Source organism: Cnephaeus nilssonii, assembly GCF_951640355.1.
Source record: "Cnephaeus nilssonii genome assembly, chromosome: 10".
Lineage (NCBI taxonomy): Eukaryota > Metazoa > Chordata > Mammalia > Chiroptera > Vespertilionidae > Cnephaeus > Cnephaeus nilssonii.
In genome coordinates, this window is record NC_137081.1 from 24,973,815 (window position 1) to 24,995,403 (window position 21,589).

Here is a 21,589-nt window from a genome sequence, read left to right on the forward strand (position 1 = left end):
GTGACCAGGCTGGCAGAGGAGAGCAGTTGGGGGGGACCAGGCCTGCAGGGGAGGGCAGTTGTTGGCGATCAGGCCAGCAGGGAGGGCAGTTGACCAGGCCAGCAGAGGAGGTTGGGGGAGACCAGGCCAGCAGCGGAGGTCAGTTGTGGGAGTACCAGGCTTGCATGGGAGGATAGTTGGGGGGGACCCAGGCCTGTAGGGGAGGGCAGTTGGGGGGGACCAGGCCTGCAGGGGAGAGAAGTTGGGGGGGGCCAGGCCTGCAGGGGAAGGCAGTTAGGGGTGACCAGGCTAGCAGGGGAGGGCAGTTAGGGGTGACCACGCCAGCAGGGGAGGGCAGTTAGGGGCAATCGGGCCGGCCAGGGAGCAGTTAGGCATCAATCAGGCTGGCAGTGGAGTGGTTAAGGGGTGATCAGGCTGGCAGGTAGAAGCAGTTAGGGGCAATCAGGCAGAGGCAGGTGAGCAGTTGGGAGCCAGCAGTCCTGGATTGTGAGAGGGATGTCCAACCGCCCGTTTAGGCCTGATTGAGATCGGGCCTAAACGGGCGGTTGGACATCCCTCAAGGGGTCCCAGATTGGAGAGGATGCAGGCTGGGCTGAGGGACATCCCCCAACCCCCGTGCACGAATTTTGGGCACCGGGCCTCTAGTCTTATCTAATAATAGACAAATATGCAAATTGACCATACCTCTGACACACCCACAAGCCACGCCCACCATCCAATCAGAGCGAGTATGCAAATTAACCCAAACCAAGATGGCTACAGCCACAGAGAGCAAGGTTTCCTAGGTAACAGAGGAAGCCAAGCTTTCTGCCAGCCATTGCAGGCCTAAGCCTCCACTCAAGCTATAAAGTTTCAATTATAGAAGGTAAACAAATTCAAACAAATGGCGACAGAATGGAGCTTGAGAGAGCAGGCCAGGGTTGCTGCCGGCAACAGGGGAAGCAAAGCTTTCCACACACCCTGGCTGGGCCCACCCGCTTAAGGCAACAAAGTTTCAATTATAACCCCAACACAAATGGCTGCCAGCCTCGGAGGGAGTCCCAGGCTTGGCTCTGCTCCAGGCTACAAAGTTTCAATTGTAGAAGGAAAATAAATTCCAGATACCAGGGCCTCCACTTGCGTTGCCAGGGGGCGTTGCCCGCCTGCAAACCACCACAGGCCCCTCACTCAGGCCGCCACACGCCCCAAGGGAACCCCACCCTGATCCGGGACACCCTTCAGGGCAAACCAGCTGGCCCCCACCGCTGTACCAGGCCTCTATCCTATCTAATAAAAGAGTACTATGCAGATTGATCATCACTGCAACACACAATATAGCTGCCCCCATGTGGTCAAAGATCCTGCCCCCATGTGGACACAAGATGGCCACCACAAGATGGCCAGCAGGAGAGGGCAGTTGGGAGGCACCTGGCCTGCAAGGGAGTGCATTTGGAGGTGATCAACCCTGCAGGAGAGGGCAGTTAGGGGTAACCAGGCCGGCAGAGGAGGGAAGTTGGGGGCAAACAGGCTGGCAGCAGAGTGGTTAGGGGGTGATCAGGCTGGCAGGCAGAAGCGGTTAGGGGCAATCAGGAAGGCAGTCAGGCGAGCAGTTGGGAGCCAGCAGTCCTGGATTGTGAGAGGGATGTCTGACTGCCCGTTTAGGCCCGATCCCAGGGATCGGGCCTAAACCGGCAGTCGGACATCCCTTGAGGGGTCCCAGATTGGAGAGGGTACAGGCTGGGCTGAGGGACAACCCCCCTCCGTGCACGAATTTCATCCACCGGGCCTCTAGTATGAATATAAAAGGGCAATAAAATGTGACTAATTTTTTTGTGCTTAAAGTGTTAACTGACCAGTTTTACCACAGATCTACTAATTTTTTGTTTTTGTAGTGCTAATAGAGTAAGATTTAATTATGCAATATTGTAGAATTTAGAAATGAAAGTATTATTTTCTAATTATTTTCAAGATTATTTTTTATGGGAATACTAAAGGCCCGGTGCACGAAATATGTGCACAGGTAGGGTCCCTAGGCCTCGACGGCAATTAGGAACTCCCTTCCCTTCCCTGGCTGCCGGCCGCTGGCCAGGGCCTCCCTTTGTTCTGCGCCACCCCTGGTGGTCAGCGCATGTCATAGCAAGCACTTGAACTCCCGGTCTCCTGGTCGAATTCCCAAGGGGACACTTTGCATATTAGCCATATATATATATATGTATGTATATGATAGATAGATAGATATGGGTTAATATGTTTTTCAAATGTTTTACTTTATTTAAAACTTTATAAGCTTTTACCTGCCTTACTTTTAGTTATCTCTTTAGTGAGATATATAACCTACTTTGTAAAGCCTATTAATATTATTATTAAACTAGAGGCCTGGTGCACGAAATTCGTGCACGGGGGGGGAGGGGTCCCCCTCAGCCCAGCCTGCACCCTCTCCAATCCAGGACTCCTTGGGGGATGTCCAACTGCCAGTTTAGGCCTGATCCCGGGGATTGGACCTAAACCAGCAGTCGGACATCCCTCTCACAATCCGGGATAGCTGGCTCCTAACCACTCGCCTGCCTGCCTGCCTGATCATCTCTAACTGCCCTCCCGCCCCTGCCAGCCTGGTCACCCCCAACAGCCCCTCCCTGCCGGCCTGGTTGCCCCCAACCTCCCCCCCCCCCACCGGCCTAGTTGCCCCTCACGGCCCCCCCAGCCAGCCTGGTTGCCCCCAACTGCCGCCCCTGCTGGCCTGGTCGCCCCACACAGCCTGCTGTTCAGTCGTTAGGTTGTCCCTCACTAACCCCCCTGCCGGCCTGGTTGCCCCATGAAGCCTGCTGTTCAGTCATTTGGTCGTCCCTCACTAACCCCCCTGCCAGCCTTATTGCCCTGTGCAGCCTGATGTTCGGTCATTACTATGAGGGCGTCCTGACCAATTTGCCTATTACTCTTTTATTAGTATAGATGATTGCCACTTGGTCTTTGCCTTTTTCAAAGTTACTTAAAAAACAACAATAAACCCTTCTTTTGACCAAGGTTGTATTTATTAGTGTATTTTCAGAAACATTTCAATTAAATATTTGAATTATTTTCTTTTTTTAATTTACCAGATATTTTTAAACAATAAACTTATTGGAACTTGAATTAGTGAATTTTTTTTAAAAGTTAGATTGCTGTATATAAATATGTAGACATTTCTAATGAAGTAAGCTAAAGCAGAAAAATAATTTGCTTTTAATACTAAATTTTAAAAATAAAATAGGATTATTCAGTATTAGTATAATGTGTAGTCTAGAATAATATAAAACAAATTGCTCTGTCCATTAGCAAGGGTTTTCCATTATTATACAAAATTAAACCTGACAGTTTTGAATTCAAATATTAGTTGAAAAAATTTTAAGAAAAGATCATATCTTTTTTATTTAGTTGAACTTTTAAAAATTAAGATTTAAGTAGTGGGTTAAGAGCATCTCTTGAATTGGGTGTGTGGCCGTGGATAAGGCATTTACTATCAGAATTGGGAGATAAGTCTAAATGATTTGGGAGATTCCATTCAGCTTTAAAATTCTGTAATTTCTCTGATTAATTTTTCTAGGTTTATTTTCCAGAAAGTTCGGAGCTTGCTAGGTGGAAATATTCAGCTTTTGTTGTGTGGAGGTGCTCCACTTTCTGCAACCACGCAGCGATTCATGAATATCTGCTTTTGCTGTTCCGTTGGTCAGGGCTATGGGCTCACTGAGTCTGCTGGGGCTGGAACAATTACAGAAGGTTAGTGCTACCACAGAGTGGAGTGTCCAGCAGAGGCTGGGTACTCTGACTCCCATTTTTGGATATGGGTTGTTTTCTACAAATATGTAGAAGAGGGTTTACGGTATCTTTCTGGCACTGTAGTGTTAAAGTCCATGTTTTGTGATTATTGACATAAGGGTTTAGAATGTAATAGGTATATCTAATAGCAATTCAGCTAGAGGAGTTTCTCATGCTAAATTATAAACTAGGGAATATTATAAACTAACTAGAGGCCTGGTGCACGAATTCGTGCATTGGTGGGGTCCAGCCGGCCTGGCCTGATCGGGGCCAATCGGGCCAGGCCAGCTCGGGGGAGGGGACGCAGGAGGTTGGCAGGCTGGCCCCGCACCCAATAGGGGTGGGGGGCTGATTGGGGGCAGGGCCAGCCAGGGATAGGGGCCGCAGGCAGTTGGTGGGCCGGCTTCACCCCCAATCGATGTAGGGGGGCCGAGCCGGCCGAGGGGAGGGGCCACAGGCCGTTGGCCAGCTGGCCCCGCCCCCTGGTCAAACTCCCACTCTAGGGGACAATTTGCATATTAGCCTTTTATTATATAACATTAGCATTCTGGAAAAGAAGTTTTAGTAAAAATCATTGGCTGTATTCTGTACATTTATTACATCAGTTCTTAAGTTTCGTTTATGTAGAAAATTAATGTGTTTTGTCTAGTTGTTTAGGTATGTGTATTAAGGCTCAAATTCAGAAATGTTTCTTGCGGGGGGTGTGTGTGTAAGTATAGAGAGAAAGGTCTAGAGAATATAGTTTTCATCCTTCCCATGATGACATGGTTGAGGAGGAGATCCTCTTGCTCCCCAGGTGGTTCCCAGGTGAACCCCATAGGGCCTCATGTATCCCTTTTATGGGAGGAAGTTACTTTGCTTCCCCTGTTAGAGAAAGCTGTGTTTCTACTTTGTATTTTCTGGATACTGATAGATATTGAACCTCTTCACTGCTGATTTTTAAAAAAATATATATTTTTATTGATTTCAGAGACGAAGGGAGAGGGAGAGAGAGATAGAAACATCAATGATGAGAGAGAATCATTGATCAGCTGCCTCCTGCAAGCCTTCCCACTGGGGACAGAGCCCACAACCTGGGCATGTGCCCTTGACCATAATCGAACCTGGGACCTTCCAGTTTGCAGGCCGACGCTCTATCCACAGAGCCTAACCAGCTAGGGCTGATTTTTTCTTACCGTGAGTACTTCTGTGTACTCTTCATATGCCAGGTTTATCTTGCATTACTCCTGTATTTTCCTGTTTTCAATTATATTCTCTGTATTTTATATTTTTTGTTTTGTGGGAAATAAACAAGCACTCTTTTTTTAAAAAAATATATTTTATTGATTTTTTTACAAAGAGGAAGGGAGAGGGATAGAGTTAGAAACATCGATGAGTGAGAAACATCGATCAGCTGCCTCTTGCACACCCCCTACTGGGGATGTACCCGCAACCAAGGTACATGCCCTTGATGGAATCAAACCTGGGACCCTTGAGTCCGCAGGCTGATGCTCTATCCACTGAGCCAAACCGGTTAGGGCAACAAGCACTCTTAAGTACATGCATATATGGTTTCTTTTCTTGAGGATCTTAATTTCTTTTTTTAAGATTCACATTGAATGTATGTTTAATCAGTTACAGTTTGTTGTAAATGAAACTCTGTAAAGTATTAAATATTGGCATTTTATTTCTGATAAATGGTAGGTTCTTTTCTCAAATTCTTGAAAATTAGCCGTCTTAATCTCCAACCTGGTCTATGAACTCTCACTGCGTGAATTTAAATAGGGTGTGGTGGCATAACTGATATGTGAGGGAGGCTTCCGAGGTCTTCATTTCTTAAGAGGGGGTGCTATAAAATCATGAACCAGGCAGCTTCTTAAATGAGAGAAACAGGCCCTGATGTAAAAAAACGTGGTAGGTGAGGAATCTGGGGACCTGGAGCAGGCTATGTGCCCTCTAATGGGGATTATAATTACTGATGTGCTGGGAAGGTGGGCCCATTGTTCCTGGAGATTCCACCCTTACATGTAAAATGTCTTGATTTTTTAAGTGTCAAGAATCAATTTAGATTAAAAACAAAGCAAAACAAAAGAAAAACTCAGTGTGGGCCACCCAGCCTGTGGTTCACCAATTTGTGACCTGCTTTTAAGGATTTTCTGGGGATATCTAAGCTTTGGGATAAATCATTGTTTTTGGTAATTTAAAAAAAATGAAGCCATTTATTAACTACTGTAACCAAAGACTTTTTTCATTTGCCTTTTAGTGTGGGACTACAATACCGGCAGAGTGGGAGCACCATTAGTTTGCTGTGAAATCAAATTAAAGAACTGGGAGGAAGGTAATAACATATTTTAACCACAAAACATTAATGTGTATAGTATTAACTTTAAAATTAGTATTGTGCTGCCTGGCAGCCAGTGTAGCTCAGTGTTTGAGTGTCGACCTATGAACCAGGAGGTCACGATTCGATTCCTGGTCAGGGCACATGCCTGGGTTGTGGGCTCGATTCCCAGTGTGGGGCGTGCAGGAAGCAGCCAGTCAGTGATTCTCATCATTGGTGTTTCTATCTCTCCCTCCCCATCCTCTCTGAAATAAATGAAAATGTATTTTAAAAAATTAGTATTGTGCTTCATTTTCTTCCTTATTTAGAATATAAAAGTACTCAAACTGCTCATTTTTGTCCCTTATTAGTAGATATTATCTACAGCTATATGGATGCATTTACTTTGCTTGATTAAAAGATGATTCTGAAGAATTGTAATTTTTTATTTTGCTTATTATTAGTAAATACAAGTAACAATTATGGCAAAAAATGTACTAAATAAATATGCCAGTTTATTAGGCATAATCATAACTTTTATTTTATAGAAGCAAATTAATAAAATTTAGCCCTAATTGGTTTGGCTCAGTGGATAGAGCGTCAGCCTGCGGACTCAAGGGTCCTGGATTTGATTCTGGTCAAGGGCATGTACCTTGGTTGCGGGCACATACCCAATAGGGAGTGTGCAGGAGGCAGCTGATCGATGTCTCTCTCTCATCGATGTTTCTGGCTCTCTGTCCCTCTCCCTTCCTCTCTGTAGAAGGTCAATAAAATATATTTAAAAAAAAATTAATAAAATTTATTTTTTATTAAGAAAATTTGACATATTTTTTCTTTTGTCATCTTTTCCACGAGGTCTTCAACCCAGAATTATCAGAAGGAAATTTTTACTGTAATTTCATAAAAATCTGTTGTTATATGCACTTAAATATTAATTACTTTTTAAAAAATCCTCACCTGAGGCCATGTTTCTTAATTGATTTTTGAGAGAGAGGACGGAGGAGAGAGAGAAAAATTGATTAGTTGCACCCCAATCAGGGATTGAACCCACAACCTAGGTATGTGCAACATTTTTTTGGTGTATGGGATGATGCTCCAATCATTTGAACCACCCGGTCAGGGCAAATACTAATTACTTTAAAAAGTTTTTATTTGATCCTGTTAACATGTAAATATTATTTATGATTTGTTTGAATGCTTTCTTTTCTTTTATACAAAGTAAAGATAAAGATTCTAAGGCTGAGATGTAATTTTTTAGTGAATATGTTTAATAAATTTAAACATGGAGTATTCTGAAATTATCTGTAAGAAAACGTCTTCTAAATATATAGGAATTTGATTTGATACAGATATTTATTATTCTCTTATTAAATGCATGATTTAATACTTCTATTAGTATGATATTTAAGAATCTCTACAGAATTTTTAAAGTTTACCTGTGTAGTGATGTAATTATTTTATACAATAGATGTTAGATTTTTGAATAATTTTCTCCTCAGAATAGTAGTTTAAAAGCATAAGTGCTTATGTTTAAGCAACTGAAGTTTTGTACCTAAAACTCAGTTTTACATTGATGAATTTTGTTAATTCATAGTATCTGCCTTATTTCCTTTGGGAAATTCTAATTACATTGAAATCAGATGTCCCTGTTTAGAAACTAACAGTTTCACATTTTCACATGATGCATATAGGGATAAAAATACCGAATTAACTCTAAATTATTCTGCTTATTAGGTGGATACTTTAATACCGATAAACCACATCCCAGGGGTGAAATTCTTATTGGTGGCCAGAATGTGACAATGGGATACTACAAAAATGAAGCAAAAACAAAGGCTGATTTCTTTGAAGATGAAAACGGGCAGAGGTGGCTCTGTACTGGAGACATTGGGGAGTTCGATCCTGATGGTTGTTTAAAGATTATTGGTGAGTGTCTCGTACTTTTTTGTGAATGTGGGTGTATTTAGAGAAGCTGCTTAATAATGTAAGAATGTATTTTTAAGAAATGTTGGTATGGCCTGTTGCATCATCCATAGAATATAAAAGTTTACAGTTAGGGGTGTGTGGAATTATAAGGTGAGACAGATAAAGAGGTCTCAGAATCTGTCAGCAGCAGTGGTATCTTATTAGTTAACCCTTAAAGAGTCAGATTTGTAATAGGGAACATTGTTTTTTGTGACTTCTTTGATGTCTAGAGGTTATTGGACATGTTCTCTCCTGTCGGGACATGACCTTGCCTCACCTGTGAGAACAAAGGAAGGCCTGAAAGCTCGATGGGGTGACAGATACCTTCCCCTGCTCTTCCCTGAGGTTCTCTTCCTCAGTCACTGGCATTTCTCGCCCAGTCATGACTGGAGGCCCAGGAGAAGATGCTTAGTCAGCTCCTCATATCTAACCCACAGCCCATTGATTGACATAGGCCTCAAGAGCATTCTCTCTCTGTCTCTCTTATCCTGGTAGTATGTTAGGCTGCCCCTTCTGTGATCATATAAATGCTGACCCCACTGGGCCACTTCCTCCTGAAACCTGTTAGTGGCTCCTAGAGGCTCAGTTCAAGGTTCTCCTGTTGTGTGGCCTGGTTCACCTCTCCACTTTCATCTCCACTTCCGGTGGTTTCTTCCTTCTCTACTGCGGTAATTTTGAGCTGGCACATCTCTTTTCTCTGCCAGCACTGGTCCACTTGACTGTTGCTCAGTCTTTCCACAAGACTCAGCTCAGGTCTCGCTGGCAGGAATTTTTTCCAAAGCAGCAGGTTGGAGAGTCTTAACACTTAGCACTACCATAGCACATTGGAGAGAGATGTTTTTGCAACATGTATCTCTCCAGGTAGAGTGATTGTTCAGGTGGCACTGAGTATATTCTTTACCTCCCTGTTATTAATGTATACCAGGAACATACCTGTTCAGTGGAATATGACTAAAGCCCTGATGAGGGGAGGCCCTTATTTAGAAGCTAATTTAAAAAAAAGAATATATTTAATAATGTCAAAATTAGGACTTAATTTTATTACATACTTTTAATTTTAGCATAAGTATTATAATGAACTTAATTGGTAGCAAACTGCTTAGAGAATGGCCAATATTTATGTGTCTTAAAGGTGTTATTAATGTTATCCTGCCATGTATCCCCCTCCCGGCCTTGTCTTGCACAGATCGTAAAAAGGACCTTGTAAAACTCCAGGCAGGAGAATATGTTTCTCTTGGGAAAGTAGAGGCAGCTTTGAAGAATCTTCCACTAATAGATAACATTTGTGCATATGCAAACAGGTAAGAAAGTAGAATTCATGCAACGTTTACTTAGAACATTTGGTGTGCTATTGGCATTTCCTTCGTATATGGGTCTTCTTTGTAAAATTGTACCAAGAACTGTTTTCTGATCTGTTGTCTCTGGGAACAGCCTCTTCTCATTACAGCCATTCACCCACCGATTCTTCCCTTTTCATGCTTCCATCCTCATCTTCCTCTGTGTCTGTTTTCTGCTTTATATCTCACTGCAGTGTCTTCTGTGGTAGGGAAGTGAAGAAGAGCAAGTCCTCCTTCCTGCCGCCTTGGGACCCCTAGCTACCTGTCCCTCTGCACAGGGAGGCTTCCCAGAGCCAGTCCAGAGGAAAGGGAGTAAAGAAAGGAATTGGGAGGTGTGAGCCTGCTTGGGATCTTGATCAGGGTTGAGGGCTTCTTTCTTAGGCTGTATTAAAGCCCATGATGACTTAGAGGCAGCTGGGAAGGGGAGTTTAAAGTTAAAATCCTAGAAGTGCATTCTCGGAAAATGTGTTGGATTTTATTTACTTACTTACTTATTTATTTAATCCTCACCCAAGGATATTTTTTCCATTGATTTTTAGGAAGAGTGGAATAGTGGAATAGAGAGGGAAAGACAGAGAGAAACATTGACGTGAAAGAAACACATTGATTGGTTGCCTCCTGCATGAGCCTGACCAGGGCCCAGGCCAGGGAGGAGCCTGCAACCAAGGTGAAAATGTGTTGGATTTTAGATTGGTGCTCTGATTACACTTTCCCTGGCAGTAGTATGTGATGTAATTATTCTCCAGTGTAATGACCAAGTGTTGTGTGGCCAGCCTAGAAATCTGACTACAGCAGTTTATATAATAACTAGAAGCCTGATGCACGAAGATTCGTGCTAGAATGGGCTTTCCTTTCCCTGGCTGCCGGCACCGCCTTTCCGCTCAGGCCCCGGAACCACCTCTTTCCGCTCCAGCCCCGCCTTCCCACACTGCCCAGAGGCCCTGAGAGACCGGGGGGGTGGGGCAGAACGCCTGCGATGACGCATACGTCCCACCCCCGTCACTCGGTGCCTGTGTATGCAAATTAACCGCCATATTTGTTGGGTTAATTTGGATATCACTCCTGATTGGCTGGTGGCGTAGCAGAGATATGGTCAATTTACATGTTTTCTATTATTAGGTAAGACTAGAGGCCTGGTGCACAAGATTCATGCCCTGAATGGGGGGGTTGTCCCTCAGCCCAGCCTGCACCTCTTACAGTCCGGGACTCCTCGGGGGATGTCCGCCTACAGCAGAGGTGGGAGAGGCTCCCGCCACTGCTGCTGCACTTGTTAGCCGTGAGCCCAGCTTCTGGCTGAGGCACTGACCACCAGGGGGTAGCTCCTGCATTGAGCGTCTGCCTCCTAGTGGTCAGTGTGCATCATAGCGACCGGTCATTCCGCCGTTTGGTTGATTTGCATATTATGCTTTTACTATATAGGATTATGAAAAAATAAGCTCTGGTATCAGAAAAGCCATTTTTGAAACAGACTTTTGAGGTACAACCCCAGTTAGATTTATTACATTTATATATAAACTAGGAGCCCGTTGCACGAAGTTTCGTGCAATAGACTTTTCCTTCACCTGGCTGTCGGCACCAGTTATCTGCCAGCAGCAGTTTTCCTCTGGCCACCCGCCGATCAGAGCGCCTCCCGCCAGCACGATCGGCCACCCTGAGAGGAACTCCAATCGGGAGGTGCTCCGATCGGGCGGGTGGCCAGAGGAAAACTGCTGCTGGCGGAAAACTGGTGCCAGCAGCCACGCAATCGGCCACCCCGAGTTCTGCCACCAGCGTCTTCCACAGCGCCGGCCTAAGCAGCGCTGGCCGTTGAAGCCGGTGGGAGGAGTGGGGGTCGGGGACTCACGAGTCCCCGCCTCCCACTCCTACCGCCAGCCAATCGGCTACCCTGAGTCCCGCCCCCCGCGCCTCCAGCCGGCCCAATCGTGGGCGTAGCGGAGTGATGGTAATTTGCATATTACCATTTTATTAGGTATGATGATTTGGCCCGCCCACTCCTACCGCCAGCCAATCGGCCACCCTGAGTCCCGCCCCCCGCACCTCCAGCTGGCCCAATCGTGGGTGTAGCGGAGTGATGGTAATTTGCATATTACCATTTTATTAGGTATGATGATTTGGCCCTTTCATGAAGTATTTTTGTTAATGAAGCCACGGTTCTGTGTTCTACTTGTGTGTTATTAACCAGAATTGCCCTTCTCTTCCTGCTGTTGCTGCTATGTTATGACGTTCCTGCCTTTAGCAGGCAACTTGGCTCCTCTTTCTTTTCTTTTTTTTTAAAAAAAATACATTTTTATTGATTTCAGAGAGGAAGGGAGAGGGAGAGGGAGAGGGAGAGAGAGAGAGAAACATCAATGACGAGAGACAATCATTGATCAGCATGCCCCCACCGGGGACAGAGCCAGCAACCTGTGCATGTGCCCTGACCAGGGATCGAACCATGACCTCCTGGTTTATAGGTTGACACTTAACCATTGAGCCACGCCAGCTGGGCTTGGTTCCTCTTTCAACATAAATTCTCATGATAACAAATGAAAATCAGTATAATCACATTACTTTGATTTATTGCCAACTTTCTTTAGATAAAACTTCTTATTTACATTAGCTTTTATTTTTGTTTAACCTGTTGATGTGAATTACTGATTTTTTAAAAGATGAATTTTCTAATACTTGTTATTTTCTTTTTAAAATGTATACATGGCACTATTCCTGTGCATATTTGAAAATGACCATGAAATGTTATAATAAGGTTTATTTAGCAATGAACTCTGCCAAAGCATTGGAACGTGCTGTGAGTCAGACAGAAAAGGTGGCTGTTGTGTGAACTCAGTATGCCAGTGCCCGGTATGCCTCATGCATCTTCTGTAAAGCAGTGAAGGATTGGCTACTAAAATGTCAGCATAATCATAATCAGTTAAATGGTGTGCCATTCAATGACCTTGCTAAGTTATCCTTTGTCTGTTTCAGTTACCATTCTTACGTCATTGGATTTGTTGTGCCAAATCAAAAGGAACTAACAGAACTTGCTCGAAAGAAAGGACTTAAAGGGACGTGGGAAGAGCTGTGCAACAGCTGTGAGATGGAAAATGAGGTACTCAGAGTGCTGTCTGAAGCTGCTATTTCAGGTGAGTGATTCTTACCGTGAATCTGCGAACTGAGGTGGGATGAGAGCACTTAAATTATTTATCCTGTTATATTACAAGGCCTAGGAAACCAATCATAGTTTCCTACCATTAGTAGAATAGACTTCTCAGTTCCCCTTTCAGGCCCTGCAACACAAAGGTCATCCATCCCATGATGCACATGCCTCAGAATTTTCTCATCGTGCAGCTTCATTTTCTCGGTTTTTCTCCACTGTATCCAAGGCCCTGCTCAGTGTCCTGGCCACCACAGCCCCCAGGGAATTGTCTGATATTCTTCTCTACACTTTCTGTACTGGGAGTTGGTTGTTTCCACTTTTGGCTGTTCTGAATAATGCTGCTATGAACATTTGTATACAAGTTTTTGTGTGGATACATTTATTTCTCTTGGGTAAATACCTAGGAGTCGAATTGCTGAGCCTGTGTTAACTTTGTTGGACCTTTTGAGGATCTATCAGACTATTTTATAGAATATTTTTTCCAAATTATTTTCTAAAATGGTAGCACCGTTTTACATTCCCACTAATGTTGTATGAGGCTTCCAGTTTCCCTGCATCCTTGCCAACACTTGTTATTGTCCATCCTTTTGATAGCCATCCTAGGGGTGTGGAGTGGTATTTCATTGTGGTTTTGATTTATGGCTCATGATATGGAGCATCTTTTCATGTATTTGTTGGCCGTTGTATAGCTTCTCTGGGGAAATATCTATTCAGGTCCTTTGCCCATTTTTAATGAAGTTATTTGTCTTTTTATTATTGAGTCTTATCAGTTATTTATCTATTGTAGTTACAAGTCCATTATCAGATATCTACACTAATAAAAGAGAAACATGCAAATTAACCATCACTCCGCTACGCCCACCAGCCAATCAGAAGGGAATATGCAAATTAGAAGGAGAAAGATGGCAGCTGCCCAGCTGCTCCTGGCATGGAGTGGCTGGGCAGGGCAGGATGCCTGCTATGAGAGGGAGGGCGGGGTGCAAAGGGATCTATAGGAGTGGCACTCTGGCCACAGTGAAGATGAAAACTGCAGACTTCGGAGTCTGCAGCAAAGGCGGCAGACTCTGGCCGGAGTGAAGGCCTGGGTCCTGGGTGCCAGAGGAAAACCGGTGCTGGAAGCCAAGGGAAGGAAGGCCTATTGCATGAATCTCTTCATGCAACGGGCCTCTAGTGTGATTTATAAATATTTTCTCCTATTCTATTGATTGTTTTTTACTTTCTTGATGGCATCCTTTAAAGCACAACAGTTCTAAATTTTGATAAGATACAGTTTATTTAAATTTTTTTTGTTGTTGCTTATACTTTTGGTATCACGTCTGAGAATCTATCGCCTAATCCAGGTCACAAAGCTACCCCCAGTGTTTTCTAGTTTTCACTCTTACATTCAGGTCTTAATTCATTTGGAGTTAATTTTTATATGTGATGTGAAAAAGGCATTCAACTTCATTCCTAATCCAAATCCACAGGGGTCAAGTTTACAGCACAGATCCAGTGGGTTATATAGATTAAGAGACTTACTGTAAGGAGTTGGTGTACATGGTTATTGGGTCTGGTGGGCAGGGTTGGGACTCTGGAGGGCAGACTGTTGAAGGGTCCACGACGAATTACTTCTGTGGGGGCTGCCTCAGCTCTAAGGCCTTTAACTGACGGACCAGACCCACTAAGATGATCTAGGATAACTTATATCATTCATATATATATGTAAAAGGCTAAGCATCCATCTCATCCGAAACAACCAAACGGACGACCAAACAGGCTGTGTGAGGCGACCAGGCTGGCAGGGGGGTTAGTGAGGGGCGACCAAATGACTGAGCAGCAGGCTGCATGGGGCTACCAGGCCCACGGGGGGGAGGGGAGGGCAGTTGGGGGTGACCAGACCGGCAGGGGGTGGCAGGGGCGACCAGGTCGGCAGAGGGAGGCAGTGAGGGGCGACCAGGTTGGTGGGCGGAGGGGGGGGCAGTTGGGGGCAACCACGCCGGCAGGGGGTGCAGTAAGGAGTGACCAGGCTGGTGGGGGCGGGGCACTAAGGGCGACAAGGCTGGCAGGGGGGGGCAGTTGGGGGCAACCAGGCTGGCGGGGTGGGCAGTTGGGGGGTGACTATGTCTGCAGGGGGGGCAGTTGGGGATGACCAGGCCAGCAGGGGTGTCATTTAGATGTGATCAGGCAGGCAGGCAGATGAGTAGTTAGGAGCCAGTGGTCCCGGATTGTGAGAGGGATGTCAGACTGCCGGTCTGACATCCCCCGAGGGGTCCTGGATTGGAGAGGGTGCAGGCTGGGCTGAGGGGAACCTCCCCCTCCCCCGTGCACGAATTTAATGCACCAGGCCTCTAGTGTAAAATAAAACGATTATAGACTTAATCACACCCACAAAACACCTTCAGAGCAGCATGTAGGTTAGTGTTTAATTTAATAACTGGGGACTCTAGCCTAGCCCAGGTGATGCATAAAACTGACCGTCACAGTCCACCCCTTGTCACCTTGGCACCCTTGTACAACTCCTTAAACAACAGTTAATTTCCAAGTAAAGACAGTAATTGAGTCAGACTTATGCCTAGCATGATACAACTATCCTGCCTACAACTGAAAATACCTTTCCCCAGAGAGGATGCAAACCCCTGAGTGATGTTTACCCTTCTCCTTTGCTATCCTGTATTAAATACTGTGATATAAAATCAACTTATTAATACATATTATAAGAAAAGGGAAGAAAAAATATTTGCTTAACATATATATTCACAACAAAATAAAGAAGAAATATTCAGTTATTTGAGCCCTCATTTCTGTTTATTTTTCTAAAACACTGGTTTAAATCATGTCACTGAGTAAGGCCATAGAGTGCGAGGCTGAGCTGAGCAATCTCAGCACTGGCTTTTCAACCTCCCCCATGTCTCCGAGGTGTCAGACTCCTGGTCCCTTAAATCCTGTGGTCCCAGCCTTACTGATTTCTTTGCTCATGGAGGTTTTCCTCTTGACACCATTCCTGAAATTCTTTTAATCATTGAAGAATAAAGCCTGTTGGTTATCTCTGTATTTATTTTATAAGTTAAAATTAACATATCTCTCTTGTTTCCAAGACACTTGTACCTTTTATTTAGTACTTTATCCATATGTAAATTATTATTGCTAGGTGTTTACCCTTATTAGATTATATACTACTAGAGGGTAGAAACCTTAGTTTTGTATTTTTTAGAGAGTGTTTAGTGAAGTACTTTATACAATATTTTTCAGTAACTATTTGTTGAATGAATGTTAGAAAAATAAGTCATTCTTACTAAGGAAGTGCATTTCTTCAAAACTAAATCTCCCCTCCCCCCTTCCCTGGCTCTGCTATTGAGAATCTACTGGGTATTAGTGTGTTAGGAACACCATCGTGAGCAAACATTCTGCCTTTATAGCTTATCAGTGAATATCCTGGTTCAGTGACAGGAGTCTCTTTTAACTTTATTACATTTTAATTTCTGATGTGATTATGCTCTTTATAATAAATTCAGAGAAAACAAATAGGTGTAAAGTAAAAAGGGACATTTCTTTATTCTTAATCCTGGATCCCTCCCCTAGAGGTGTATACAGTTTATAGTTTACTATGTATCCTTTTTGTCCTAGCATCTAGATGCATATAAGTTTATCTAATATTTAAAAAACAAAACCTTGCCTTTTTAAGCCTAGCAATACGCCCATACCATATAGATCTAACTCATTTTTGATGACTGAATTGCATTATTTTTTATGCCTAAATCATAATTTATCTCATTATATTGATGGACATGTATTTAATTTCTTATTGCTATTCTAATAGATATCTTTTTTTTTTTTTTTTACTTATGCTAGCATTTCTGAGGGATAACTTGATTGGAAGTGAGATTCGTGGGTGGTTGCTTATGCATTTTGATGGGTGCTCAATGACTCTTTGCTAAGAATTTCAGTGGTACATTTTTCATGACTTTGCATTTGTATTTTTTCCCACACCATCTCAGCAAGTCTGGAAAAGTTTGAAATTCCAATGAAAATTCGTTTGAGCCCTGAACCGTGGACCCCAGAAACTGGTCTGGTGACAGATGCCTTCAAGCTGAAACGCAAAGAGCTTAAAACACATTACCAGGCGGACATTGAGCGAATGTATGGAAGGAAATAATTATTCTCTTGGGCATCAGGTTGCTGCAGGGAGCTCAGATCAAATAGGAAAATACTTGAAATGCACGTCTCAAACTGTGAGGCAAACTCCATTCCTCATACTAAACCTAAACTGTTACTTCTCATGACATCACCATTTTTAACTGACAGGACGAGTAAAATATTAAGACAGCAAACCTGTGTCTGTCTCTTCTTTCTTCCCCTCCTGCAGTTTCCTTTACCCCTAGGACTGCACTTGTCGGCATGAGGAGTCTCCTGAATCATACGGGGAACAGTGATTTTAAAACCTCAAGTTTTTAAACATGATTTATATGTTCTGTATAATGTTCAGTTTGTAACTTTATAAAGTTTGGATGTATAGAGGGATAAATAGGAAATATATGAATTGGTTATTTTGGGGGTCTTTTTTACTTACAGTATTTAAAAAATGTAAGGTTATGAATGTGAAATTATGTAAATTTCAAATGCTTATGAATCAAATCATTGTTGAACAAAAGCTTTGTTGCTGTGTAATTATTGTCTTGTATGCATTTGAGAGAAATAAATATACTCATACTTACGTTTTAAGAAATTAAGACTTCGTGAATATATGCCTGACAGTGTCTTCTTTTATATCATATATATATATTGATTTCAGAGAGAGGAAGGGAGAGGGAGAGAAAGAGAGGTCAACGATGGAGAGAGTCATTGATCAGCTGCCTTCTGCACGCCCCCTACTGGGGATTGAGCCTGCAACCCAGGTATGTGCCCTGACCCAGAATCGAACCCTTATCTCCTGGTTCATGGGTTGACGCTCAGTCGCTGAGCCACACTGGCTGGGCTATTCATTTATTTTTTATTAGATAAAAATGAAGTTTGGTTGGTGCTGCGTGGAACAAAATAGCAGTAGAGGGTTCTGATTTAATAGTAAAGAAGAAAACACAGCAAGTGCAGCACCAGTGGGTAACTCGTCTTGGGTAGCTAGCCCTCAAAGTATTTCGTCTTTTAGTTAGCTGTTGAAATGAGGAAGCAATTCTAAAAGTAAGATGGTAGAACTTAAAAAACAAAGGATGGAAAGTTATTCTTTATTTCATCGATCATATGTACATTGAATTGTCTATACTAGTATATATGCTACATTAATAATGGAAATGTACTATGTCCCACTCCCCTAGTTTTCATCTACATGTTTAATCTGTTTCACTTCCAAATTAGGATTCTTTGTTTTGATGGCTTGCACTGGTGTGTGTGTGTGTGTGTGTGTGTGTGTGTGTGTAGCTTATTGAAAAGGACTAACCCTTCCTGTCATAAGTTGTCTATATTAGAAAAATGAAAAAACTTAGAATGCTTAAGATAATAGTATTCTCAACAAATTACATGAGAACTTAATGAGGTGAGTTAACACTTGTAGGTTTTTATGCTTGTGTGCAACTTATTTGTGATACTAAAAACATTGATTGTGTAATACAGTCTTTTCATATGTATTGCTTGTCTCTTGTTATTTGAGCATTATTAAAAGTAATATTGCACCGATTAAGATATGTTCAACTCAAGACTTTAAGAAAACATAGGTACCATGTTTTTTATATGTCATATTAGTTATTTTCTTGGTTTCTCACTGTAAGCATCAAAAGACAAAAAAAACATGAACAGGGGTCTGTGTGGGCAGTGGGCATGTTGAGGATGGGCTCACAGTTTTTGGTCATATCACAAACATTACATTTGAAGATATTGCAATATGGTATTTTGTTTGGTTTTGAACTTTTACTAGCGGTCTTCTATATTTATATTATGTTTTGAATGCTTCTGTCTTCATTATAGTTTATCATAGTTAGGAAAAGCTGCCAAGAAATAAAACTATGAAAGACATTAAATGGAACCTCTCTATCGGATGTTGTGATCCAAAAATTAAAACAGAGTGGGTGGAATTTGTTTCTGATGCTTTAGCTTCAGAATAATTGTTTGCTTTTCAGTGGTTTTAAAAAGTTGTACTTAGAAAAAGAAGGCTCAGTTCTTCAAAGGAGAGATGTTGATAATTGTGACTTGAAATAGTGTCAGATGAATATGTAGCTTATCATTGATTTGGAATAAACATTTCTTTTCAGAAAAATCTAAAGGCTGATTCCATTTTAATAAATTTTAAATAATTTCTTTCAGTCCTAAAATGTCAGATGTCACAGCAGAATATGAAATTAAGTATGTAAAATCTCTTTTCAGACAAATTACTCTCTAACCCAAACCATCTTTTTTTAAAAAACTTGTTTTTAAATACATTTTTGTTGATTTTAGAGAGGAAGAGAGAGGGGGGTGTGGAGAGAGAAACATTGATCGGCAGCCTCCTGCACGCCCCACACTGGGGATCGAGCCTGCAACACAGGCATGTGTGTCCTGACCGGGATTCGAACTGTGATCTGGTTCCTAGGTCAATGCTCAATCACTGAGTCATGTTGGCTGGGGCTCTAACCCAAACCATCTTAAGTGACTTGTAAAACGGTATCTTTTAATACTACACTTTCAGAAAGAAAAAAAGTTGGTTGATTTACTAGGTGTACCGGTTAATAATGACAGATTTTATAATCAAAGAAAACACGGTTATTTCAAGAGAAACATCAGAAGTGCTTTATTCAAAGTAATGTCCATCGCTAGCTACACATTTCCCCATCTTTCAGGTAATTTGTGCATACCGTCCCAATAAAACTTTGCTTGTTTTGAGGCAAACCATTCAGAGATCCAATTTTCCACTTCTTCGTACATTTTGAAGTGCTGCTTAGAAAGTGCGTGTGCCATCGATTGGAACAAGTGGTAATCTGAAGGAGCAAGGTCTGGTGAATACAGCAGGTGGGTTAATACTTCCCAGGCAAGATCTTTTAATGTGTCTTTAACTGGTTTTGAAGTGTGTGATGGTGCGTCATCATGAAGCAACATTACTTTGCTGTGTCTTCTGGAACATTCTGTTTCACGATCAAAGCGTGGTTCAAATTGATTATTTGTTGTTGGTAGCGATAAGTATTAACAGTTTCACCTGGTTATAGAAGCTCATAATACACCACACCTCCCTGATCCCACCAAACGCAGAGCATTGTCTTCTTTCTGAAGCGATTTGACCTTGCAGTCGATGTTGATGGTTGACCTGGATCAACGCATGATTTTGTGTGTTTGGGATTCTCAAATTACTTTTCATCGCCAGTTACAATTCGATGCAAAAAAGTCTGTCATGCAGTTGAAGCAACATTTTACTGATGACTTTTCGGTTTCCCATTTGTCTTTCGTTCAGTTGATGTGGCACCCATTTTCCTTTCTTTAAAATCGTTCCCATTGTTTGTAAAGGATCGAGTTGTTTTTGAGTTTGACACACATCTTCATCCAATAATGCTTGTAATTGTTGGTCTTCAAACTTTTCCGGTTGACCTGGACGTTCTTTGTCTTTCACATCGAAATCATCACTTTTAAAGTGTTTAAACCAGCATTCACAAGTATCTTGAGATGGAGCATGTTCATCATAAGCTTCCCGAAGTATTCAGCAGCACTTCTCTTCAAAATAAAGTAATGAATTATAACTTTCCTGCAAATGCTTTTTTGGGGGGGGCACAAAATTCGACATTAAGTGTAAAAATATGTTAACACCTTCAGCAAATTTGACATATGAAGCTTTGAAGCTTGTCAATACAACAAAATAGCATACATATCAAATCGCATATATATATCAACATATGTGTAACTCCATCTATTGAAAAAAATCCGCATTATTAACCAGTCCGGTACACCTAGTAAAAAAAACTCTAACTACTATAATTCTGTTATAAGAAATACTGCTTTAACCACAAGGTACTTGAGGAGGAAAACTTGGAATTCCAAAGTCAATTGCTAAATCTAATACACATGTGACTATAGAGTAGATCCTAAAAGAATGGTTCCCTAAGAACTCCTGTTTTCTATACTTCTGGAGATAACTGTTGCTGTGACAGTAAGTAGCAGTTTATCGCACATAGATTGTTGGCTACCTCCTCTTCCCTACAGCTCCACTCCCCCACTGGAACTTTTAGCTTAAACTTCATTTAAAGGTTTTTACCAATCAATAGGACAAAACAAAGTGGAATCTACTTTCTAAGTACTTTGTTTTTAAGTAATGGATTTGCTATCTGTGATGTTCTCTAAAGTTTGCACTATTTTCAGCAATGTTTAAAAATAGATGAACTTGGCATAACTTTGCTGCTAAAATTCACAAGATTTTATAGTTTTAAACAATTAGTCCCTGTGATACAATGTTAAAATAAAAAAACAACAACACTGATGTGTGGGTTCATTTGTTAGAAAGTTATGTACATCTGTAATGTTTTAAAGGGGCCTCCATTTTAAACTGTCACGTGGGACCACAGTGAAATGTAACACTTTCTCTGTACTTACCAGTGGTGACTTACTATGAGTTCATTTGCAGTGTTTTCTTGGTGATTGCGGTTTTCTCCCTGAAGAAGTGTACATGATGAAGAAGCTACATTGTGTAAACTATTTGTAATTTGACATGAATTTTGAAGAATAAAGATGTGTAAAAACATTTCTGATATTAAAACTCAAAATTTGGTCCTAAAAAAAGGAAAAGCTCCATCCATTCTTGAAATCCTTGTTGAAAAGGGAGTTTGGGGGAATTTTCTTTCTTGGCCTAGCAATCCATTTGAAGGGAAGTTTTTATTCTAGAAGTTCTGTTCTTAATCTTCACTTCTCCGCAGTCTTTCCTTCTTACGTTGCCCCAACCCGGCTGGAGTTCCTCCTTTGCGTTTTTTCTGGTTCTGACTGCACAGAAGCTCTGCATTCAAAGTCAGCGCTGATGAAGTGTTTCCTACACTTTCCCACAGCATAAAGTCGTGAATACAGATAATAGGAAAGTTAAAATTTGGCACTAAAATGTGTGTGGGTTTAGAGGCAATGTGGCATATTGTGTGCCGAACTTTAATCCTTTGATTGTGGGAGAAAGTTCGG

The 21,589-nt window shown here is 42.2% G+C and overlaps 1 protein-coding gene across 1 annotated transcript in view; it reads left to right on the plus strand.

Annotated features, from left to right (window-relative positions):
* ACSL3 (acyl-CoA synthetase long chain family member 3) overlaps positions 1-21,165 on the plus strand; it is a 57,469-nt gene extending 36,304 nt beyond the window's left edge. The window contains exons 10-15 of the mRNA XM_079782802.1: positions 3,560-3,732; positions 6,014-6,088; positions 7,805-7,996; positions 9,222-9,336; positions 12,334-12,491; positions 16,480-21,165. Of these exons, the coding sequence (XP_079638928.1) occupies positions 3,560-3,732; positions 6,014-6,088; positions 7,805-7,996; positions 9,222-9,336; positions 12,334-12,491; positions 16,480-16,637 (871 nt within the window). The 3' untranslated portion in view covers positions 16,638-21,165. The remainder of the gene's footprint in view (positions 1-3,559; positions 3,733-6,013; positions 6,089-7,804; positions 7,997-9,221; positions 9,337-12,333; positions 12,492-16,479) is intronic.
* Positions 21,166-21,589: the final 424 nt, after the last annotated feature.